Source organism: Orbicella faveolata, unplaced genomic scaffold (genome assembly GCF_042242905.1).
Source record: "Orbicella faveolata isolate gen_17 unplaced genomic scaffold, um_ofav_v1 contig_3, whole genome shotgun sequence".
NCBI lineage: Eukaryota > Metazoa > Cnidaria > Anthozoa > Scleractinia > Merulinidae > Orbicella > Orbicella faveolata.
This window is the reverse complement of record NW_028301558.1, coordinates 10,836,273-10,859,497: the sequence shown is the minus strand read 5'-3', so window position 1 is coordinate 10,859,497 and position 23,225 is coordinate 10,836,273. Positions and strand designations below refer to the sequence as shown.

Here is a 23,225-nt window from a genome sequence, read left to right as displayed (position 1 = left end):
TCGACAAGGAGGGCGATGGAAATCCTCTTATCTCCTTAACTGCAAAGTATTAAACATATATTATTGTATGGCTGTCTTGAAGGACTGGGAACTACCGAATTCATGAATTTGATTGGTTGAAATCGATATTGACCGCGGTCTAGATTTTCCCATTTAGACCGGCATCTGGACCGGTTATATTTTGCGGTGAAAAAGTACAAAAATTAAATGTTGACTATTTTCCTCTAAAAACATTTACTTATGGAAGTGCCAAGAAGCCTAATGAGAAAAAAAAGTAAAGAGGACGAGCAAAATTTGGCAGATTTCAGTTCAGCTCATCGCCGTTCGCAAACAAAATGTCAGCTAGTACAAACCAGTTACATTAAACGAATTAAATGTTCTTGTTTGCCATTATAATAAACATCTTGTTAACCGAGCTTAGTCGGTCTGTACGGGAGAATTTCCGTCGGGCAAGATTAAGCTCTTATTAACCGGGCAGGAGGTCTGTATGTCTGTGTGCGAGATACACAACAAAAAAATAGGACTCCAAGCTTCTTTCTTAAACAAGGTCGATTTTATTCACTGTCGTCACGTAGGGTGTGTTATATTTACACAATATTTAAGAATAATGCTTTCTCTTCGTACGTCGACAAAATATCTGCTTTACGTCAGTTTTAATTTACAACTATTTCCAAGAACGTACTGACTGAAAAAGAAATTACATTTCATAACGGCCTAAAATAGTTGCTGTGCATGTTTTCCAACTTAACGACTTGCACAAACCCTAGTTTTAACTTTTATTGTATGTTATTTTAATTCAAAATTTAGCAAGGCATGAATTAGGATTACCGACGACTCTTAATTTTGTACAATTTATAATCCTAAGCTTTTAGAAAGCTATGAACAGTTATCAAGAAAACACTACGATTTTTGTTACTAACAAATATCATTGCCTGGCCTATTCTTTTTGAGTATGTTAAATTGTAAGAACTTGTTTGCACATTAAGATACTATTTTGCACTCACTGATCACTTGTTTTTGCAACGAGAACCTAAATTCCATGTAGATAAATACTACAGCTAAATGTTAAAAGCAATCTACACCAATGTTTCTAATTATGATGTGGTTTAAATTAGTGTTTGGTTTGATTTATTTTCAAACATTTTTTTATTCTTGCGCTTGCTTTTGGATTGTGGTATAATAAACAACAGGCAAAGGAAATCAAATATAAAAAGGGGTTTGAAAATTTTTAAACTAGATCAAAACCCCAACAAGATACATTGACACAAATCCGTCAACACGAAGGCGCACTGTAAAAGAGGGGATCTCTGGGAAGATCAGGTTTAACTTTTTCAATTAAGAGCCAGTAAGACATTAGCAAAAATTAGAGGATAACATGGGATAGTTTTCCTTTCGTCGGTATTTCACATTGAAAAGATTGTTTGTATGCATTTTTTTGTTGTTGTTCATTAGAACACTTCACTTTGGGAAACGGGGAACGCAACCAAACACAAAGTTACCTAAACATAAATATTATCTCAAACGCTGTACATGCGTATGTCAAATGCGTAAAGCTAACATTATAATTCATTATTTAATTTAAACATTAATGATACGAAATTATTTAGGTTTAAAAGCAATGAATGACCCTTATAGTGCGCCTTGGTGTTTGCTCGCGTCCGCCGTTCACTTTCACAATCTTTTTTTTTCTTCAATACTCCACGCATCTTTAAGGTGTACAAGTTTGAAAACATTGAACAATTTTTCCATATATAAGAAGAAGAAAACATGTATGCTAAATAGCACAATTTATAAAAGGAAAAACTTACTCAGATGAGTTGGCGTATTAAAAACTAGTTTACAGCTGACGGTCTGTACCAGAAATAAGAAATTTACAGAACTACTAGCACCGAGTTACCTTCAGTTAGTTTTAGGGCTTGATATTACTAATTCTAGGAAAAAAACACACAGGCAACAACGGTGGCCATTTTCTCTTAAGACGTCCCTACGGCACCGCTGATCTCTTTGAAGATATTCGCCTTAAATTACTTTGAACATTGGTTACGAGAGTACTATTCCTTTGCAGCGTTTTACTCAGATCGCACATCTTTTCTAAACTGTTGTCAACCTTTTACGACAGCGTGAATGTACCATTCCCAGCTTCATTGGAAAAAATTTCTCCATAAGCTGCACCAAGTCCGTATGGCAACAAGGGCCTGCTGACCAGCCTCGATGCAGTTCTGACCACAGTTACGGTGCATGTCAAGAATCAAACCGATCTTTCTTTTTAAAAATGTCCGCCATCTTAGGTCTCGGGGCATCTTTTAATCTATGGAATCCACTAATAAAAGTGCTTTTGATTTCCTGTCCTATCTTGCTACCCGCTGCAAGGCTGTCATACGAAACAGTAAAAAAAAAAATCAGTTCATAAATAATTAAGTGAAAAAAAAATCACCAAAAATAGATGAATACTCATGATACAAACGTCCTGGGACACTTGACGAAGTGCCAACTGGTGACACATTATTTTGACGTGGGAAGTCATTATTCAATTTTCTGGGGGCCCCTTCCCTCCTCCCTTCCCCCCACCCCAATACAATGTTGGAATAGTGGGTCTACTTTGAATGAATCAACATCAACATTGTGTTGCGGGTGGGGAGGGAGAGGCGGACAGAAAGACCATATGTTGGCAAAAGTGCAAAGTGTCCCAAGACTTTTGACCAGGATTGTAGATATTTACTGTGGAAAAGACTTCTGGTCCGCTTTCACTTCACATTCTTTAAGAAGCAGATGAACGGTCTCCTGCCAAAAAGAGAAGAAAATTACTTACAAGTGAAAGTTGATCTTTATAGGAAAACAAAGAAGTCTTACCTCACAGTCCGGTGCCAGGGCCTCGATGTCTTGTTTGACCGCGCGGAGTCCTGGGATGATGTAATCATTTAATACATCAATAGAAATGACTAAAATGGTCAAGGAAAAAAAACAGTAACGACAATAATAATTTTGTTTCACAACGATCGATTTAAAAATCTTTAAAGACCAAAAGTTATAATGTGAAAGTACCACACACATATTACAGTTAGTACTAGTTATGCAAAGCGCTATAAAAGGGTAAAAGGGGAAGGGCAACAATCAAACACTACAGTATCAGGAGAAACAAAATTGACTTGAAACAAAAGTAAAAGCTGCCTAAGCCAGGTGGTCCAAAAACAACACAAAAACGATATCCACGCTAAAACAATGACCATATGTCCATTGCTCCTTCCGCTGCAAGATCTCTTCTTTTCCTGGCACACAATAGTTAATAATTAAATAAAATAGCTGAACGAGGACTTTGACATTGAGGTTTAGGTGGAATGTAGCTACAGACTATATTCATACTCACGAAATACGAAATGTAAAATGAGACCATGAATCGTTTCTTTTTCAGAGTTTTACGCTATAGCGACGAAAACATGTCGAGGATTAAAAAAACAACAAAGGGAAGAGATGTAGTGAAAGGGAAAAAATAAAGCTAAGTAAAAAAGATACAACAGCACGTCAAAGACACGTAAGCTTCCATTAACTCCAGAGCAATCTCCCTCCGCCTGTCTTCGTCTGGTGATTGGTTGTTTATCGTTGCCATTACGACCAGCCTCGGTAAGAGAACTAGAGGGAAAACAACAGCAGGAGGTTCTAAATTGTAAATTGAACTGCAGATTAACGTAGGGAGTCAACGTCCTAGAAAAGTCGTGGAGAATAGGTACACGTTTTCAGCCAAAATCACATGGGAAACCACGCACGCGTGGCCAATGATTGGTCGATGAATGTTTTTTTTTTTGTTGGGGGGGGGGGGGGGGGCCGCGGGGGATAACACACCAATCATACATAAAGCTTATGCTTGAGGCCCAAACGATTCCAGGTATTCAATGTTAAGCTGGTGTTAAGTCCCCACAGACCGGTTTCTAAGCCTCGTGTTTGTACGATGCCACCTTCCCTGAGACTGCTTTAGATTGGACAGATTTGTTTCGGGTCGAGTATATACTGACAGAAAAACAATCAAACAGCAGCATTCAAGCTTTGCTTCTACGCTACCTTCATCCCTAAAATGCGGTTCCGCATGAGGTGCCACTTTGCCAAATGTTCTGATCATTGTAGCCTGAAGTTCATGTTGATCTTTGTATTGCGGGTCTTCAAGAAATGACTGGAACTGCACGTAAACTTTCTCTAATATCTGACCAAAGTAAACAAAACCTTGATTAATATGTTCCTATTCTCGTAACCTTTCTTGCCCCATTGACAGGTGTGGGACGAGGTCCATGAAAAAAGAGACGGTTGCATACTTGAAGAGTATCTCTTACCGTTTTATCTGTAACATTTTCTACTATTGCACCAAATGCAGGAATAGCTGCCGTCCTTACTGACCTGCAAATGATACAATTTTAACATATCAAAATTATTTTTTAGTGCAAAAGGAAAACATACGTTGCGAACCACTGAGAGTTAAAGATCCCCGGTTAAACTTACATTTGCGAATCTGAAGCTAATGTTACTAGGGCTGGCAGAACCTTTCTGCTAATTAAATCCAGATCAACACCTTTCAATAAAACCTGAAAAAGAAAAATGTCAATGTTACGCAGCACACAACACTGCGCAGGCTTCGACAAGTGTTTAAAAAAAGAACAAGGATTGTCAAAACTAGGGAAATCTGAAGAGGAATCAAAAACAGAAAATTAAATATTTTTAACTTGCGCTAACTTACCGTGAATAATGGAGCTGCACAGCAGCGAACAGACGCATTGGAGTGCACAACAATCTCCCACAGAACACCAATAAGAATTTGATGACACCGGGACGAAGTACTGAAATAAAAATAACATGAACAGTATTAATTACTTCACTTTAACAGAAACTGGCATGGGAACCCCAGAACTCATGGTTTAAGCTAATTTTCATTTTTGTTTACAATAAAATTGTTGCAGTCTCTCTGATACTTGTTCTGTTTGGTTGAGTAAGTAATGGTCCTTATTTAAGGTTACCGTATACCTTCAGGGGTGTCTCGCGTGCAAGCGATGTAGCGCGTCCGGTTTAAACTGGAGATACCTAAACCCCTATATCAAATTAAAGCTTATAGAGCTGGCTATCAAACTATACCAAGAATTTTGAAATAAAATGAATTGTCCAATTTTTCACGACCACTAAATGCGAGCGCCCGAATCACCTTTCGAAAGCTACAAGTCAAAGCGAATTTTGTTTTTCGCCAATTTAATTTTTTCCTCGGTTTCAGGACCCAAAGCGCTAAAAAAAAACGTGTCTGCGTTTTGCCATATTCAATTGCAGTAAAAAGTTACAGGACTTTTTCGAAATAGGATTAAAAAAATGTGGAGTGATCGTGGAAAAATCGCTCTCAAAAAAAAAGTATTTCGAAATTAACAATTCGCAGATACGTTTTTCTAGTTTATATGTTAAACTAGCTACTGTCCAAATTTGAGGGCAATTGAACAAATTCTCTTTGACTTGTAGCTCTTTAAAGTGTCTCCTTCTAAGAAAAATATTGTTTCGAGAAAACAGCGCTGAAAAAATTTTCTTGCTCCGCAAACAAACTCCGCCCAGAAACACATTCAACTGGGTTCTTACATAATTGAGCCAATCAGCGCTTGGAAAGTTTACTTCCGTTCGCCTCCTGGTGAAATCTACGCGCGCAATCTTCGGACAACCCTGCTGTTTCGCATTACGCTCAAACCGGAGACATTTCTTTTGCTGCTAGTCTTTTTTTCTTGAAGCTAATGTAGCAAAATGGGAAAGACAAGAAAGAGAACGACCGCTAGAAAGCAGGCTAAAGCGGCTGGGCGGAAAAAACAAGAAAAGGAAAACGCGGCAGCTTTAAATGAACCGATAAACTCTAGAGAGAGAATGATTATGGCGATGGCAGAAATCGGGTATGTTTCACTTTGTCCTTTTTATGATAATAATAGTAATATTCTGCTGTTGATAGAAATAATTTTGATTGATAAGAAAGCCTTTCAAGTCTAATATCACTGCCGTATTTGTAGGATGAACAAACATCCAGCAATCGAACCATTCGTTCATGCGAAATGGCAAGAACTGTTTCGTTTATTTTTGACAGATTCGACGGAAAATTTTTCGCTGATATGTTGGAGAAAAGCACTTCGGATCGGATGAAAAGAGGCAAGCCAGCCAGAAAGAACAGGTACTATCATTACTGTTCTTGGGCGCACGCGCTAATGGTAAGTAATCAGAATTCTACGTGGAGGTACGTAGACTGAAATAATCCTGTCTTGGACTGCCCACAATTTTTTATGATTTAATTTGTGATTTCAATTATCCTTAATTTTCAGCGCAACGAAATTGGACCTGAGAATGCCGAGTATGCCTTTCCAGAGCTGGTACTCAATTTTATCAGACATCTGGTACCAGGCAACATAAAGGGCGAGATTCGCGAGGTAAGTCAGTTATTTAGTGCATTTGTTTTGTTGTTGTTTGTAAATTAAATTTGTCCATTCAAACTGAACGCTGAGTACACGTTGAAGATGTTGCTGGATGCTTTCCTTTTTTCATTCGTTTGTGCAGGCACACGACGGTCAAAAGTAATTTGATGTAACTCACATACTTTGGGATGTTTGGGCTCCCCTCTAATTTGATTCTTTGAATTCATTACATTATATGATAGCACATATCTTTCTGTCTATTCAGGATGCCTTCCAAGTAAACCTACAAGACTTCTGCAGGATCATGGAAATGAGGGAACTAAATGCCTGATAAAACATGTCAAATAATTAAAGTAAAATTTTATCATGTCCAAAGGAGACAATTCTTTATTTAGGGACTTTTTAAATTTGTGAGCTTGTGTTATTCATTTTACAGTTATATGGAATTTAAAATAAAAGAACCTTCCTTTCTTGACCTTGAATGTCTAGAATATGACCACACATACAAAGACTGGATATACTGATTGAGAACCTTTTCTAATAATCAGTCAAAGAAATAAACAGATTTAATTAAAAAAAGGTGGCATTTATGTATCATTATTAACTGGAACGTTCTCTCCATAGCAGATTCTCCTTGTCCCTTTTGATACTTAGTTAGAAGCAAAATAGTTAACAATTTTTCCTCCTCTTACAAGGGCCATTGTGGAAATATCAAACAATAATAATATTATAATTTATACAAACATTCACATGTGATAGGCAATGCCTGAAGTGGCACATTGGTTAATACTCTGTACAGCAAAGAGAGATGTACAGCTGTTTCTAAAGAACCTTGAAAGATGTTTCATGACGTTCCGTTTACAAGTCAATTACTTCTATTTGGCAAACGAGGGTTAACATATATATTCTTAACGTCATGGCTAGGCAATTATACCCATAGACACATAGTCACAGTTCCATTACTACAGCTGAATTGCTACGGCACAAGATCATCAGTGCTGCATGTTGAAATCACACAATGCTGCACTGTGGAATTGTTTTAGTGAGATTCCCTTCAGTTGAGTGATGCTTAGGGTTTATGTGTTGTGGAAGGCCTGGGAGCAGTACATGGTTCCCTCCTGGTGGACAAATGCATCCTGCTTTTTCACCTTTTGCCTTTTCCTTTTTTTTCTTTGATCCTTCTCCGCTTGGCGTTCCTTGTAATCACTTCCACACATACGGTCTTGGTCAATTTGCTTCCATCCCATAGTCATATTTGGTGTAACAGTAATCCCTATGGCTGGACATAATCTTGAGTATGTGGAATGTGCTCCAGCATTGAAAAGTAAAACACTTAGGCATACTGCTAAGTATGTCTCCTGTGGTGAGACATACTGTTCCTTGGGTGCCAGTGACCATGTCACATGGTGAAGCGACTCATTTCTATTTTGACTTAAGCATCGTTCACAAGCAGCCAAAAAAGACTCACTGCTGAGTTTGTCAAACACGGGCTGGATCACTTCAACTACTGCAGGTGGAATTGGATCTTTGATGGGCTGATGTGTGTTGGTGTTACAAGCAATGTCTTTCTGGAAGCTACACCAGGACTTTTTACCGGTAGGACAGTCCTCATGTTGGAGGTTCTCTGGGGTGCTGGAGTAGTGTTTCAAGATAGCTCTTGTAGCTTGGGCCATTTCCTTTGCATTCCCCTTATTTTTTCTCAACGCCATTCCATAAAAGTTCCGCATGGTATCAATTCTGGTACTTGTCAGTCTTCCCTTGCCACTTATACCTTTGCCATCTGAGAGCTTTTGTCCTGTTAGAAGATTGATATGCATCAGAATCTTTTCTTGAATCAAGTAAACATTTGCTTCCATACAGCCCAGGAGATGGAATAGAGGTTATAATATCCTTACAGTGTTGATTACGCTCGAAAAGAACTTCATGGAAATAAAAAATAAAACAGCAAAAAGAAAAATTACATTGTTTATAAAAAACAAATCTTTCTCTGGGAGAGCTTATAAGCAATCAGTAAGAGTTAAAATTTTTCCCACATCTCTAACACTAAAGAGCTTTAGTTATGTTTCTCACTGTTCAAGATAATTTGGGCTTACCCTTGTACTTTTGCACAATCGTCCTCAGGTTTGATCCCATTCTCTTTGTAACATGAGCAATGCACTCTTCTTTTTCAATTTCAACAGCAGGACCATATGGTTTTGCATACTGCACTCTTGCGTAGCTTTTACTGTCTCCGTCACCCACGTATGGCATGTAACGAAGTTTTCGCTTTTCTTCTGACCTAAGGTACATCTTTAATGCTCCTTCTGCTTCCATGGCCTACAGATAAGAGAGATGACAGAAACAAATAAGACAATATAATTCTATTCCCTGTTATATAATACTATTATATCCGTGGCACCTTACACTATTAGCCCAATGGAGCATTCTTTTAAGCGCATAAAACCCCTGACAGAGAATATGCCACATTTAAAAAGGAGTCAATTTACATGCAAGCCTGGGGGGGTGGGGGGGTGGGGGGGGTGGGGGTACTCCCTTTTATGGGCTATATAGGTATGTGCGGCGCCAAAGGGTTTAGTTTTTCATCCGTTTTGGTCATAAATGGGGTATCGATTTGGCCATTTTGGTCTTAAATGGAGTATGGTTTTTGCACTCTAGTCTTGAGTTGGGTATGTTTTTTAGAAGAAGCTACGATTTCATCATTATCGATGAGACCATAAACAGAAGCCCTTCAAAAATTATGTTTAGGGCAACTGTGGCAGCCGCAACGGTCATAAATAGGGTATCGCATTTTTGGTCTGGTCATAAATAGGGTAGGGAAAATCGCAGATTTTGGTCATAAATAGGGTAAAGATTTTGGGAAGCGGGCCGCACACCCCCACCAAAATTTTCTGGGAGTTTTCTGCTGCATGCAATCACAGTACAAATGGAACACTTACCGCTGCACTTCCGTCATGATTCTGAAAACAGTTTTCGTCATGACGAAGATACCACTCAAGAAATTCACGTCTGGAAATCTTGCCATTGTTTCTCTTCTCCTCCATTTTGGAGCATTCACTGCACGAACTACTTAAATAAACAACGTCCACAACCTTTCCAGTTTCAACCGATATTGCAGCAACAATTCCATCGCGCGCTGACCAGCCTCTGCTGCTCCACGAACCATCCAAACTGGCACCAGCATTCACAACTTTTTCCCTCAGTTCTTCGTCCGAACAGTCTTCGATATCTCCAACGTCCCTCAACAGCTTCTTAACTTCAAAGGCGGCCTCATTTAGTTCTTCTTCGAGCAGGGTTTCTGCAGCTTTCAAAATCGCTTGGATGTGCCGCGACCAGGGTTGTTTGCAGACGGGATCTGGTAGATTGACAATGCTGCAAAACCTTTGAGCGGCGGAGTAACCACGACCAATTGACCGAAAGGCCAAAACGATTGCACGGTTCAACTCATAAAATCGCGAACTCTTTTGTGAGGTGTGAAAACGTTTTGGATACTTATGAAATTTACAATCGACGCGTTTGCACTGAAGAATCCAAATCTGTCCCTGGCCGTTTCTTGAACTTTTGTCTTCAAGGAGTTGAAGTTCTCCGGTTTTACAGTCTCTGCAGATGGCAGATTCTTTCAGAGCATCTTGCAGCAACTGTGCATCGATAATATTCAGTGAGTCCGACGTATGATCGTTATCGCATTCATCAGAAGAGTCACTGCAGTCAGCAGCACTTTCATCGCTATCAAGTTCCCAAAACGATACAGTGCCTTTCTCAGCTCTCGACTCGATCTTTTGCCGGCTAGAACCCATAGCCGTAGCTTCAAACTCGGAGTCGGAATCGTCAGACCATTCCTGCTGATAGTACGACCCTTTATCTGACGCCGCAAGGCCAAGTTTCGCTTGTTCGTTCATTGCTGCATTTTCATTTTTGGTTCGCTTCTTTCGCTTCTTCGAACTTGTCCACGGACATTTCCGTGGTCCAGGTTTATTCATAACTATAACTAAAAAGAATTATACTCATGGAAGATGCTTAGCGGCTGATCAACTAAGTAGCCAATTCGTGGCATCTGTATAATTCCCGCGAAAGTCGTCTCGGTTGATTGCACAACGTCATTGAGCTGTCAATCAAAAGGGAAACTTTTACTTCCGGCGAAAACGTGAAACCGCGATTTCTCCGCCAATATTTAGCCTTTTTCAATAATTTTTTTTTTAAATTAGAGATCACATTTCGACCGATATTTTGACCCAAAAATCCAGATTTGAAGAAAATTGTCCATCTGAAGGTATACGGTAACCTTAAACAAAATAGAATTCAAAACATCTGTCTGAATTAACAATTCAATACAATAAAAAGGTAATAAGAAAGTAAAAATAAACGCAATGCGATAAAATCTAAGTAGGATCAATAGAAATGACTTAATGTTATGAGTATTATTAAATAAAGTTTAAAAGGCATCCATTTACAGCACGCGGCATGATTTTTGCTTTGAACTATTCGTACAAGTCAGCGATGCGAAATCGTTAAAACATTCGACAATCAATTCAAATTTGCCCTCTTCTACCAATACGAGAAATAAAGTTTAAAATGGTTCACTTTACTCCAGTAGAGAAAAACTTATTTCAAAGGAGCTACGTCACGGTTTGCGCATGCGCATGTTTTTTAATCCGTGTTAATCTTCCATCCTTGTTCCTTTAAGGTTTACTCTTATCTCTTTGGTGTTTTTCTATCTTAGTAAACTACTATTTTCAGGTGTTCTTCAGTTTAAAGGTAAAGTTGTGCGTGGTCAAAATGACATAAAATACCGTGACTGAGCTCCTTTAAATGCAGACCTCACTCACCTTAATTCCTGGTACATTATTAGTGGACCATCGAGTGGAGCCGAGGCTTCCGCCAGTGCAATTACCGAATGACGTAGCAGTGACGTCAATTCAGACATATCTTCCTCCTAATAAGGACATGACATAACGTATAAGAATCCTTACTATACAAACAGATACCTGATACCAGGCTAAGACTGACACAAATAAATATGAAGACACAGGTTTTTGTTATGATACCCCCCCACCCCCTTAACTCAACTAAAGCTTACCGCATCGAAGCAGCCCAGGACTCCAGCGGCCAGAACAGGAAGAGAAGCACTGGATAGGAGACGTTCTCGTCTTTCTAAAAACCAGGAAAGTACATTTTACAATACCATAACATCAACTGAAATATGCTTTATAAGAAACAATATAAAGATTCAGATTTTGTGACATTTGCAAGACGACTGAATTTAAAAGAAATAAATGGGTTTCCAAAGCAACTCCAATATGGACCGCCATACTCACCGTCTTTCAAAGCAAGAACATTTAGTCTTTCCATACAAAATGGTTTTATCTGCAAACACAAGTGACAAGTTGAGCAACCCTTTTTCGCTAGAAAATTACGGTCAGTTTAACAAATAAACAATAAACAGGTTGTGCAAAAAGTCGTCTTCATTCTCTTTGAAACTAACCGTGCATGAAAATGAAAATAGTACGCTCTCATTTGTTTGCAACGACGCTCCTTAATAGTTTTTTTTTTTTTTTTTTTTTTTTTTGCAGTCAATTCTCACCTTTTTATCTGAGTATGGTTTCCCAAAAGTGATGCACAATGAACGAAAAAGTGAAATCAGCTGCTGTACACTATCTGTCAAGGACACATCGACTTTTCCTACAAAAGCAAAAAGGGTTATTTGGTACATTCCTTTGACACAGAGAAAACAAGAATACCTTTCTTATGCAAAATACAAGATACAAATGTACTCACCTACAATTTCACAGAGATTTGGTAAACTGCGAAAAGAAAAAGAACCTTTTTGCTCAATCGGTAAAAGAGAACAGCGAATTTTGATTTAAAAACACAATAGCCTTTCCCAGCTCTATTTTATGGTTTACCTCAGTCACTCTCTACGGATCCTTTTAATATTTTGTTATAATATGTCACAATTTTGCTCATGCTTCTGTTGTTTTCAGTGGCAATGACAAACAGTGATACTAAAGATTGCTTTTTTTTGTAGATCAACTTATTTGAACATTGTTTGTAAAAGAGTGTACAAGAGTTGACAATTGAGAATGAGGTTGAGAACGGCATCCGACCGCGGTCAATTCGCGGCAGACAAGTTCCGTATGGACCTAGACGCGGTATTACCGCATCCCTGTAAACCAATACTCCCAGGTGGCGAGCAAACTAATGTAACCTTTTTTCAGATCCACTTACCATTCATAATGGACCCAAGACAGACTTTCCCATGAATCAAAGTGATCCTCAGACACGTGTTTATCAAATCGGCGAACATGGAAGGCGACTGTCTGGTTCCCGCCAAAAATCGTCTCGATATCGGTCAGCGGCGATGATGGTGGTAAAAATCTATCTGGAGCAACTAGTGAAAAGAAATCAACAGTTCATTACTTCTATACTTAGTCTTTCGTTTTGGTACTGGTATAGAAAACGATAGCAAATACCTGGCACGTTATAGCGTTCAACATCTTCAGGTTTTTTGGCAAATGGCGCTAAATAAAAGAAACAGAAAGTAGGGAGAAGAGGTTGAAAAAACATGGAAGTAAAAGTCCGGAAAGAGGGTGTTAAGTTGCTCACTGTTTCAGTACACGAGTGTTCTATAGGACGTAATTAAGTAAAATTATTTCTGTAACTTATGTGTTCTCATGGTATAACAGCAAGCAAAGACGCCTCCAAAAGCACTTAAACAAAGGCATTTGTTCTTCAAGTCGACCATCTTAATGCGAAAAACAAACAAAACTTTATCAGGTGAGGTTCACAAACAACTGACGCAACATGGAGCCTTGAGGGATGTCAATGGCTCTCGGTAAATCCATAAAACAAGACGTGTTTCCATGTTACCCCTTACCTGTCCGTAGAACTGATGCAAACAGCGCTGGAATAAGCGACTTGATGACCTGAATACAGCGAGGAAGTCTGGTCTGAATGGTTTCTAATGTCTTGTGTACTTTCTCGATACCGTCCGATTCATTGGCTAGTTCTTGAACTTGTTCAAGATCCTATATCAGAAAGAGCATTAACAAACGCTTAGTAACTGCAAAAACGTGTCGCGATTTTGAACGAAGCCTTTATTGAAAAAAGTCAGACTCTTTACAATAAAATCACTACTGGAGACAATGTAAATGTAAAATGTAAAAGTAAATCTCATTTACAGTGTTCATGCACTTAGCTATACAAGCAGCAAGCTTAGCTAGTTTACAGGCACGCCACTAAAACAAACTGAAGGAAACAAATATTTCAAATAAAGGTAACACAGTTAAAAATTCCAACTGGCAGAGGCAGACCAGTTAGCTATTTACAAAGTGTGACCGAGGATTTGAACTCGGGACTACCGAGAAACAAATCCCGCTAATGGCAGGGTAGAGGCCTTGAACCCGGGACCTGCGGATTACAACACCAGCGCCCTAAACCACTCGGCATGCAACAAAACTACCAGTTACAATCGTATTTAAAACGTTAATATCACTTTCAAATTTTAAAACAATATTTCACTTGAAAGTACAGTATAAACAAAGCATCGTGTAATTACTAAACAACATTTTCTTGAGTAACACACAAGCGCCGAAAGAAACTCCTGCTTAATAGCAAAAAATAAATTGTTTGCTTGAAAAAACTAACTTGACACTCCATGTGCATTTATATGACGTTTACACCTGATAGTATATCAGGCGCTTCTTCCCATGGCGGTGTATGAACAATAACTTTACAAGGAATGGTGACGATGGAAAAAAATGCACGTAGTGCAATAAATAACTTAACTCACCTTGATAGAATTTTCCAAGTTAGAGATAAGCGACGTAAAAAGATGAGACTCTATTCTACCAAGATCCTGAGCCCATGTGGCAAAGGACGATAAGAACACTTCCATGGAGGTTTTGGACACTTTTTCCGACACGTCAAATAAGGTTTCTACCAGAAGTTCATACGCCTAGAGAAAAAGAAATGCATTAACATCACTTAAGTCGCTTAAGAGTATGTGCTTAAGCTTAGCAGACATTTTTTAAGCCGGCAAACTAGATAGGGTAAAAATGATCGCTTATCGTTACCCTTGCAAGAACGGACAGTTGACGGGGGACAGCGGGTTTCATCAAAAGGTCTTAGAAACTAAACTTGCTAAAAAAAAAAAAAACACCTCAGAAGTAAAAACCTGCAAGTAAACACCTATATTTTTTGAAGTCTGGCAAAATAGGTTCTTGTATTTTGGGGTAGTTATTGGCAATTTAGGCTAAGTAGGTTCTTTATTAGGTTCGTAATTTGTATGAAGGAGATATAGTTGTTGAATACCAGAAAAATAAATACAGTATTTATTTACAACTGTATTAGGTATTTTCTCGTCATATAAATTTGCCATCTCAAAGTCACACTTCCTTGGTTAAAATGTTTATCATCATTTAACTGTAACCCACATATAAGAATTTGCCTGATCTTGCTTGGTTAAACAGGTTCTTATATTTTGGGGTATCAAATTTCTGCCAGCATGTTCTTAAATCACTAGGTTCTTTCGCGCGGGGTTTTTACTCTATTACCTGCTCATATTTATCCACGTTTTCTATAAAGGCCACCACTAGTGCCAGACTCTTAGTGACCGCTTCTCGGACAGCCTCGTTTCGATCGTCGCTAAGCATTTGTTTCAACATGGACCATACTAAAGAACTACGAATATAATCCTAGAAAGACGAAAACAACACGATAAGGACCATTCTTAGCAACTAGGATAAGTTAGGATACTATAATATCAATATCTGGCAGAGATGAAAAACATAGGAACATTTTTTGGAAGTCTGTTAACAAATACAAAGTTATCTTTTCTCAGAGTCGTATTCGTAAACACAAACTGTAAGTCAGTTTTTATTTACCGGTAAGTAAGGCGCTAATCCGCCACAAGCCTCCGCAACAAGGAGTCTTCTTTCCACGTATTTGTGGCCGATCTGCAAAAAAGACAAAACTTATCACGTCTTTTAATTCAGTTTTATTCTACAAGAGGCTCTGTGAGTTCAGTTAGAAACTGTAACCACTAAAGACGACCCAGTTAGCAATAGTGAACCAGAGATTTCATTAAAGGCTGGGCACAGGGTAAATTGACCGACTGTTAGGATGACTTTGCCCACCTGGTTTGAACATCTAGAGGGAAAAAGCCCGCCTGTCAAAACCCTGGTATTCAATATGACAATTAATACCTCTTACCTGTTCCCACCATTGTGGTAAAAGCTCGGCCTCGATCCGTGTTGATCCCACGACCTGCGCAAAAGCGGCGCAACCACTCATGATCATCTGCCTATGTCATCACCACAACAAAGCAAAGGCTTGATTAGTTATTAACGGATTAAGCACCACAGCAGTGTAACAGGGCAAACGCAAGGAATTAAACCACCGCTGCATTAGCATCAACCCGACTACCAGGCGTTCAATTGAGGCGCAGCCCAAAAAAACGGCGGGCGAGATAAAGAGAGAGGGGCTTGGTGCGAGGAGCGAACGCCTTCCCGCGACGTCCGTCTCGCCTATAATTATTTTCGTGGGTTAAGTTTAGCGCGGCGCCCCAACTAACGGGACGCCTGTATTGTGCCATCACTGCAGCCGTCATCTTTCGAAAACAAATGAAACTGCCATCGCGATCATGATAATGGCATGTTTTACATGTATCTGTTAAGAAGCACCTTCTTTATACCTCTGATCTTCATCTGGTCGCTTAATGAGATTAAACAACATGTGAAGAAGATTGTCTCTTTCTTTAGCTTCCGGGTGGTGAATAGCTGAACACAGAATGACTGGAATTAATTCCTGGACAAAAAAAAATATATAACAAAAAAAATTGTTATCAAATTGACTACGAAGCCATTATACCGTCTGTATACTGTATATTCACTTGTGAAAGAAGATGAATTCGGGGACAGAGCAGTTTTGCATGATGTTTTGCACCGGTCTTAAAATAATTACTTAACACCTTTTTTGTTGACATTCCTAGAGTTAGAGAGAGTAAACTCTGCTGTCGTTGCTTTCTTTTTCTTTTCGGTTCGACGCGCAATGTTTATTAGTTTTTCAACGTGAGGGAAAGCACCTAGGTATAATGCTGTTACAACAAAGGTTGTCTCACAAAAGCGTAAAGGCGTAAGTGAGAATGCCGAATAGCGATTGGTATTATGGATAGTGATAGTTTATAGTTTCTTCGTTGAGATTTACGGTGTTTCAGCAAAAAGAACCTAAGAGAAAGCACGAATACACGTGTTTGTGCTGTTTCCTCCTATCACGCTAAAACACCTTGAGTTTCAATCCACCATTATCCATAATACCTTTCGATATTGAAGTGTACGTTTATACGCTTTTGTTGGACAACCTTTCTCGAAGCAGTTCTACAGTATACACGGCTTCTGTTATTTCTTACCTCTCTTTTATTCAACAGCACATTAGGTACAATGTGAGGCAAACATCTCGCAAGAATCAACACAACGTTCTCGTCGGCATTGGAAAGCTTGCAAACCTTCAACAGAACAAACACTATAGTGAACAGAACAAATAGGTAACATAGAGGATCTACTACACTTGTACGACAGTTAAACGGAGACTTCCTTCTAGTGAGAGATTCGTTACCGAAAGAATCGTTATCACGAGACCTGTTACCGCGACATTCGTTACCGCGAGACTCGTTACACTCCGCGAGGTTTGTTATACCGCCTGAAGCTGAAGATGTTTTTTTTTTTTTTTTTTTTTTTTTTTTGTAGCAAAAGCGCCACTTCGCTTATAGTTTGAAAGTGCCATGACTTACCTCATTGGAAAGCCTGTTCTCTAACTGCACATGCGTAAAGGACAGTAGTGCCTCTCTAAAGGATGATGACGTCACTCTGAAAGGAAAATTAAACTTGCCGTAAGAAAGAGAACATTTACGCAACACAGAAACTCAAATGGAAAGCAGATCTCGGGGATGAGGGTTAACGTAATCGCCATTCCCAACTTCAACTGTCGCACTAGCACCTTGCAAGGTTATGTCTCTTGAACCCCGTGGTTTCGTCGCGTAAACTTCACAGTTTTAGCTCATGAACCACTTGGTTTTGTCGGGTGTTTAACGCCAGCGTTAAACCACGCGGGGTTCGCCTCGTCTTATCCCATGTATTGCGCGCTTACGTCGCTACAGTTCATTTGTGCCTATTATAATTTCCAAATTATGTTAGTCGTAACTGTACCTAGATGACATCTTCTCCTTCTCTGCATTCTCGTTCGCCGGTGATGATGGCGGTATAGGGCTAACTTGAGGGCTGTCGCGCTAAGAAAAAAAAAAGACTTTAGGCGAATGGGCAGATAGAACCTACTCGCTAAAACTAAATAACAATGTATTCTCTCTTCTTTGCTGCAAGTTACATGTGTAGAATATAGATATGAGGTATTGAAACTTCCTGTTCGTTGAGAATGGAAAATCTAGTACAAACATTTGTATTACACGTAGGTGAAAAGACAAAAAACGTCCTGTCCTCAGTACTGTACAGGAATCTGCGTGTTTACTTTGTAAAAAAGAACTGAGAAGCGTGATTGCTGGTCTTGGACACCAGATCCTTACAAGAAATAACTTGAGTTGTACAGTAGTAAGTGCAAACGGGGAAGGGGTCGGGGAAGGGGTCGGGGAAGGGGTCGGGGAAGGGGTCGGGGATAGGAAAACGCGAGAAAGAAGGAAAAGAAACGCTTGCTTAACGTTCCTCCTCACTTCCACCCAACATTCTACCGCCCCGAAAATCAGCAGCTAGCAAGAGCTCACCCTCTCTTGTGTCACCGAAGACTCTATGCTGTCATCAGCAGGATTTCCTTGATCAAATTCAGCGTCAGCTAATCTCGTCGTTTCATTCTGCCCATCAACACACTCTTTACTTCCATCGACTTCTTCTTTACTGTCTGACTCAATCTCAGTATGTTCGTCAATCTCATCACTAACATTGGGTGCCTCGTTACTGTTGTCACTGGCGTTTACAATCTCTGCTGATGATTCACTCGTGGGTGTTACCACATCGTCTGTACTTGTCTCAAATAAACCAGTGTTTTGTACAAGGCTTCTAGAAGCATTCTCAGATGGTCGTGGTGAGTCAGCGATTTCCTTCACTTCACTGCCAACGATAAAAGTAAAGCAGTTCGCCCAATCATGAAGGTTTAAATAAATAGAACGTTGAACAAAGTAATGTTAATTATAATAAGTAAAGATACATGCATACTGCTGAATATCTCTTATAAGAAAAAAAGAAAAACCATCAGGCACTGGCGAAAACCACACAGATACAGAGGGAAGATGACTAGTGCACTGTTGCTGTTGTTACTGTTGTTGTTGTTGTTGTTGTTGTTGTTGTTGTTGTTGTTGTTTGAGCTTCCTGATCGTATTTAGACTGCTCCGGCAAACAAGCCTTTATAAGAGGAGTTTTCGTCCATTTGCCAGGTAGTCATATCAACTCTCAAAGTTGCCCAACTTGTTTGGCTTTGTTTGTTGATAACCATGGAGAGTGGAGCAAACATCTCACTGAAAATCCCTTCCTTCATTTCTCTCGCAGTCTTTTGCTTGTTTGTTTTAACTTTCACAGGGGCTGCTGCTTGTATTCAAAAGATTTTTCCTGTTCCACTTCAACTGAACATCGTGAGTAAGTTCACAAGACTTAGTATAAACGCACCTTCTAAGAACTTAACCAAATTCTATGTAGGAATTTAAGCAGGTAGTCAAGAAGTCTGATTGGCACGGTAAAACCCCACTCCTTTGTGCTTTCAGCATGATTTTTTTTACGTGTTATCAAGTTTCATCGAGGAGAAGATTAGTATAGAAAATATGGGATAAATTGAGAATTCAGTTTTTGTGATAACTTAAAACCTTTTACATATCTATTGAAGAATAAATCTCTTTAAACACTTTCAGTTACACATGGATATTACTCATTATAAATGTTACCTTTCTAGTTTTTCCACAGTTTCATTTAGTGTATGGTTCTCATATTTTAATTCTCCTATTTCTTCTTGAAGTCGTTTACACTCCTCTTGTAAATTGGCATATTCTTCCTCCAGGTTTGCTTTTTCTTCCTTCACCGATTTTAACACCAGCATGACCTCAGGCACAGTATGGTGTCCATAGTCTCTGTAGAGATGCAGTAAATCTGGAGGCTTTGCAGTGTTCAGACCAACATCATCCCAGTCTTCAAAGTCCTGGAAATATGTGCAATATAAATAAACATAAAAATAAACATTATTATAATCTACGACCAAGAAAATTATTTCTGTCATTGTGATTGGCTGACAGCAGGCCAATTTATTGTTAATTTTTCATTTGCACTGCAGTGCAATTTTATGTGCAAAAGTTAGTAATTTTTCTCAGTTGTCTGATAAATGAGCAATTGTATGAAAGCTCACAAGCAATTAGGAAATTATCACTGCAAGTGAAGTTTGAAAATTCTTTGAAAATTGCACCCGCCTACAATGTAAGAGCTCATGCAATTTTGAGAAAATTTTCTAATATCATCCTTAATTCGCTTGCATTCACACAATTATTTTTTAATACTAGATAAAACAATCATACAATTCTACAAAGAAAAACATACAATACATAAAAATTAATGAATACGTGGAACAAACCTGATCAGCATTTTCATCAGAGAAAGTTACAGATGTCATCCGGTAGCCATTCTTCAATAAGTACTCATTAACCAGGAAATTCAATGCTCGCTTTTCATGTGGCCTCAGGGACTCCTGATAAAACAGCACAAAACTTTGTTCAATTCACACTGAGGAAGCAATTCTGTTACTGGGCTACTGTTCCATAATTACATGTACATAACAATCAAGAACCATCTGTTGCCTTACCCCGCCAGATAGATGTTCACTCTCTGCCTGATCACCCTGGATGCCCTCAAGGGCTGGAGTCTCAGTTTCTAAAATGGAATTTAAAAAAGTTACAGTTCAAGTTACAGGTGCAATAAAGAATCCTAGATAGATGGTGATATATTGAGTGGTTAAATACATTTCTACTCTTTTCAGCATCATAAAACCTGAAGGTACACATTTTTTCGGTGATTATCCCAAAGAGGAAATCCTATTAATAATTTGCAAAGCTCAGAGCCACTTTCAAATGAACATCATCGAACTAAAACCCTTGTGGCCAGTCATAATGGAGTCAGACGATACAATACAATACTTTATTTAACATGGGCTTTACACTTAGCAAATCACCTATTTTACAGATAATCAATGGCCCTAGTATATTCTAAAAATTAAGACTAAAAATGTACAATAATTGATCGTATATGACTATAAATGCAGAGAACAAAAAAATCTAGAGAATAAATTTACAATACATTGCGACATCAGTTAAACTTAAGCGATCAAATTTTGTTGTTCACTTATAAGACAACCCAGTGAACCAATCAAAACTCGAAGCAAATGCATGTAGCCAAGACAAAACATGAATGAGTCATGACTGCTAAACATAACAAAGTAAAACCAAAGCAAATCAATTAACTTTCATTACTAAAGTAGAAATCCCTGTAAGACCTGTTTGAAGTCTATATCCTGTATTGTACATATGATGTGAGTAGGATGGATGTGATTTATAGCATTGCAGCACACAACATGCATCAGAATAATGTAACGAATTTCGAAATACTGTTTTCCTAAACTATCTGAAATTCATCAGATTTACCAGTTGCTTCTGTCAGAGATCCCCTCAAAGCTTTAATTGTCTCATGGGCCTTCCTCAATTCAAATTCCAAAACTGAAATCAAAATATGAAACAGCCAGTTTGTGATAAATTAGTCGTCAAAACATGATTAATGGTAATTTTAATAACTGAGACGAATGTAATTGGCTGCCAGCATATGCACTCATTGGGTGACAGAGAGATGGGGTTGTCATTTAGGGCACTAGACTCAGGATCAATCTAGCTCTGGCTGGAAGCATTAGCGTGTGGTACTATATCTTAATACTTTACTACCATAGTGCCCAGTGGCAGATTCAGACCTTGAGCTAAGGGGGGAGAGCATTTTTGTTTTGTTTTGTTTTGTTTTGGTTTGGTTTTTTTTGCTTGCCCTATTGACTTTTCTTCCTTCCTTCTTTTTTTTTTACCCAAAATAAGGGGGGGTGGGTCCCTGCCCCTCCTAGATCTGCCACTGATACCAATTGTACCCTATCCAGATACAGTAAGTACATGTATAAGCAGTTACTGGCAGAATTTAATGTTGGGATTAACCCTGCAATAGACTGTATCTTGTTTAGAGAGAGGTAGAAATAATGGGGAACAAAAACCATGATAAGCTTGGATGGCATGGGGAACTTGGCCCCAAGCGATTGATTTTCTTGGGTTGTAAAATTCTCAAAAGTTGACTTGTTGCCCAGTAAAGCCATAATAAAATGATGCATTAAAGATGTGCTTTTAGACTTGATTATATTGAGAAACTTGAACAGTAGGGAATGCTTATGTGCAGTTCCAGAAAATATCCCTATTCCCCTAACAAAAGGGATTGGAATTTCCTGAGGGCAAGGGGTTCTGTAAGACCAAACACTGAAAAAATTGTGTGATGCTTAATTCGAATTCCCAGAGGAGAGGGGGGTCTTGGAAAAGAATCCCTTTGCTGGGGGCATGGATATGTTCTGGAACTACACAATAGCAAACTGGAATTTCCAAACAGACCTGCCAAAGAAAACTTAATATCTTCAAGAAAAACTAAACTTTCTACAAATATTGATATGTAATATACGTAATATTGGTCAGATGAGTTGTCCAACACATCTTATAACTTAAAACACACACAATCAAAGGTGCACTGCATTTGTTTAACATTATATATTTCCCAGATGATCTACCTGCAACTTTTTCATCGGTTTCTCTGACACCATCATCAGAATAACGAGTATAATCATCAAGTGAATCAATGGTGGCAATACTTGATGTACGAGCTGTGAAATTTGAATTAATTAATAATGATAAAATTATTGAATACGATAACAGTACGTGGAACTGTGAGGTTCAGAAGCAGACTTTTAGATTAAATTTCACCAGTTATTTACGACAGCAGTATAGGTATATCACAGGGTAGCTGTACACATTATTGTACGGTAATACAAATTTTATTTCATTTGTGTATCTAAAGTTAAGAAGTGGAGCCACACATTGTTTTTTTTTTTTTTTAAGTAACCGAGTAATCTTGATACTGTCATTAATTTTCTAAAAAGGCTCTAAGATATATAAGATTACTTCATGCAAGTCAGGTTCTCGGATTCCACGATATAATCCACCATTCCTCTTAGCACTGTCGTGTTCCTCGGTTAACGAGGAAATTAGGAAAGATGTGGTCATTTATTAAATTTCCGGCCTCAAATGAACACAATCATCTTAACTACATGTAAATATATAACGCTGAACTCATGCAAATAAAACAATAACTAAGGGAGGCATTTATGTCACGTTTACTGCAAATTTACCACATAAAAATAAACGTTCTATTCGTTATAAAAAAAAAAAGCTCACGCATGACAGGAGACGGCGCATCTCTTGAATTTGTCTGGTATTGGCGTTCGAAGTTTCCTGGATTGGAGAAAAAGTCACGTAAACGAGGAAGCTCCAGCCCTGCTTCAACTAATTCCGTGTGCAACTCAAGCGCAGTTAACAAAAGCTGGTGTGTCAGGAGTTTTTCTGCGAATATATCGAAATCACTCGCAGCTAGTCGTGGCGGATTTGCTTCGGTTTCCTCCTCTGCATCCGCCATATTGTCAAGCTATTTATTTTCAGGAGGCGCGGCTACTAAAACACGATTCGGAGCCTGCAGATGGACAGCTGAATAATTATGCGCG

At 38.7% G+C, this 23,225-nt stretch overlaps 3 protein-coding genes across 3 annotated transcripts; 1 reads left to right on the top strand and 2 right to left on the bottom strand.

Moving 5' to 3' along the window:
- Window positions 1-531: 531 nt before the first annotated feature.
- Window positions 532-23,157, bottom strand: LOC110058556 (RAB11-binding protein RELCH homolog). Its single transcript, XM_089298769.1, has 31 exons — window positions 22,903-23,157; window positions 22,239-22,331; window positions 21,079-21,150; window positions 20,244-20,311; window positions 20,016-20,129; window positions 19,339-19,589; window positions 18,172-18,514; window positions 17,606-17,685; window positions 17,191-17,266; window positions 16,810-16,905; window positions 16,096-16,208; window positions 15,615-15,705; window positions 15,287-15,358; window positions 14,957-15,097; window positions 14,194-14,358; window positions 13,279-13,429; window positions 12,875-12,922; window positions 12,630-12,792; window positions 12,180-12,205; window positions 11,986-12,083; window positions 11,720-11,768; window positions 11,482-11,555; window positions 11,231-11,337; window positions 4,721-4,820; window positions 4,486-4,568; window positions 4,320-4,383; window positions 4,054-4,192; window positions 3,511-3,627; window positions 2,851-2,939; window positions 2,720-2,781; window positions 532-2,371 (listed from the first exon to the last, which is right to left on the bottom strand). The coding sequence occupies exons 1-31, from the start codon at window positions 23,138-23,140 to the stop codon at window positions 2,242-2,244; spliced, it is 3,513 nt and encodes a 1,170-aa protein (XP_089154895.1). The 5' UTR covers window positions 23,141-23,157; the 3' UTR covers window positions 532-2,241.
- LOC149106339 (uncharacterized) lies at window positions 5,456-6,750 on the top strand. Its single transcript, XM_089298802.1, has 3 exons — window positions 5,456-6,206; window positions 6,318-6,422; window positions 6,673-6,750. Exons 1-3 carry the CDS (start codon window positions 6,054-6,056, stop codon window positions 6,736-6,738), a joined length of 324 nt encoding a protein of 107 aa, XP_089154928.1. The 5' UTR covers window positions 5,456-6,053; the 3' UTR covers window positions 6,739-6,750.
- LOC149106338 (uncharacterized) lies at window positions 6,590-8,898 on the bottom strand. Its single transcript, XM_089298790.1, has 2 exons — window positions 8,501-8,898; window positions 6,590-8,202 (listed from the first exon to the last, which is right to left on the bottom strand). Exons 1-2 carry the CDS (start codon window positions 8,718-8,720, stop codon window positions 7,484-7,486), a joined length of 939 nt encoding a protein of 312 aa, XP_089154916.1. The 5' UTR covers window positions 8,721-8,898; the 3' UTR covers window positions 6,590-7,483.
- Window positions 23,158-23,225: the final 68 nt, after the last annotated feature.

Bases quoted from the DNA above. Each gene is read 5' to 3' on its own strand.
- LOC149106339 (XM_089298802.1), top strand. From the start codon at position 6,054: ATGGCAAGAACTGTTTCGTTTATTTTTGACAGATTCGACGGAAAATTT. The intron at 6,207-6,317 runs GTAAGTAATCAG...CTTAATTTTCAG, and splicing joins CTTGGGCGCACGCGCTAATG to CGCAACGAAATTGGACCTGA. The intron at 6,423-6,672 runs GTAAGTCAGTTA...CTGTCTATTCAG, and splicing joins TAAAGGGCGAGATTCGCGAG to GATGCCTTCCAAGTAAACCT.
- LOC149106338 (XM_089298790.1), bottom strand. From the start codon at position 8,720: ATGGAAGCAGAAGGAGCATTAAAGATGTACCTTAGGTCAGAAGAAAAG. The intron at 8,203-8,500 runs GTAAGCCCAAAT...ATCTTCTAACAG, and splicing joins GATTGTGCAAAAGTACAAGG to GACAAAAGCTCTCAGATGGC.
- LOC110058556 (XM_089298769.1), bottom strand. From the start codon at position 23,140: ATGGCGGATGCAGAGGAGGAAACCGAAGCAAATCCGCCACGACTAGCT. The intron at 15,098-15,286 runs GTAAATAAAAAC...TCGTCTTTCTAG, and splicing joins GATTAGCGCCTTACTTACCG to GATTATATTCGTAGTTCTTT. The intron at 13,430-14,193 runs GTGAGTTAAGTT...TTTCTGATATAG, and splicing joins ACTTGGAAAATTCTATCAAG to GATCTTGAACAAGTTCAAGA.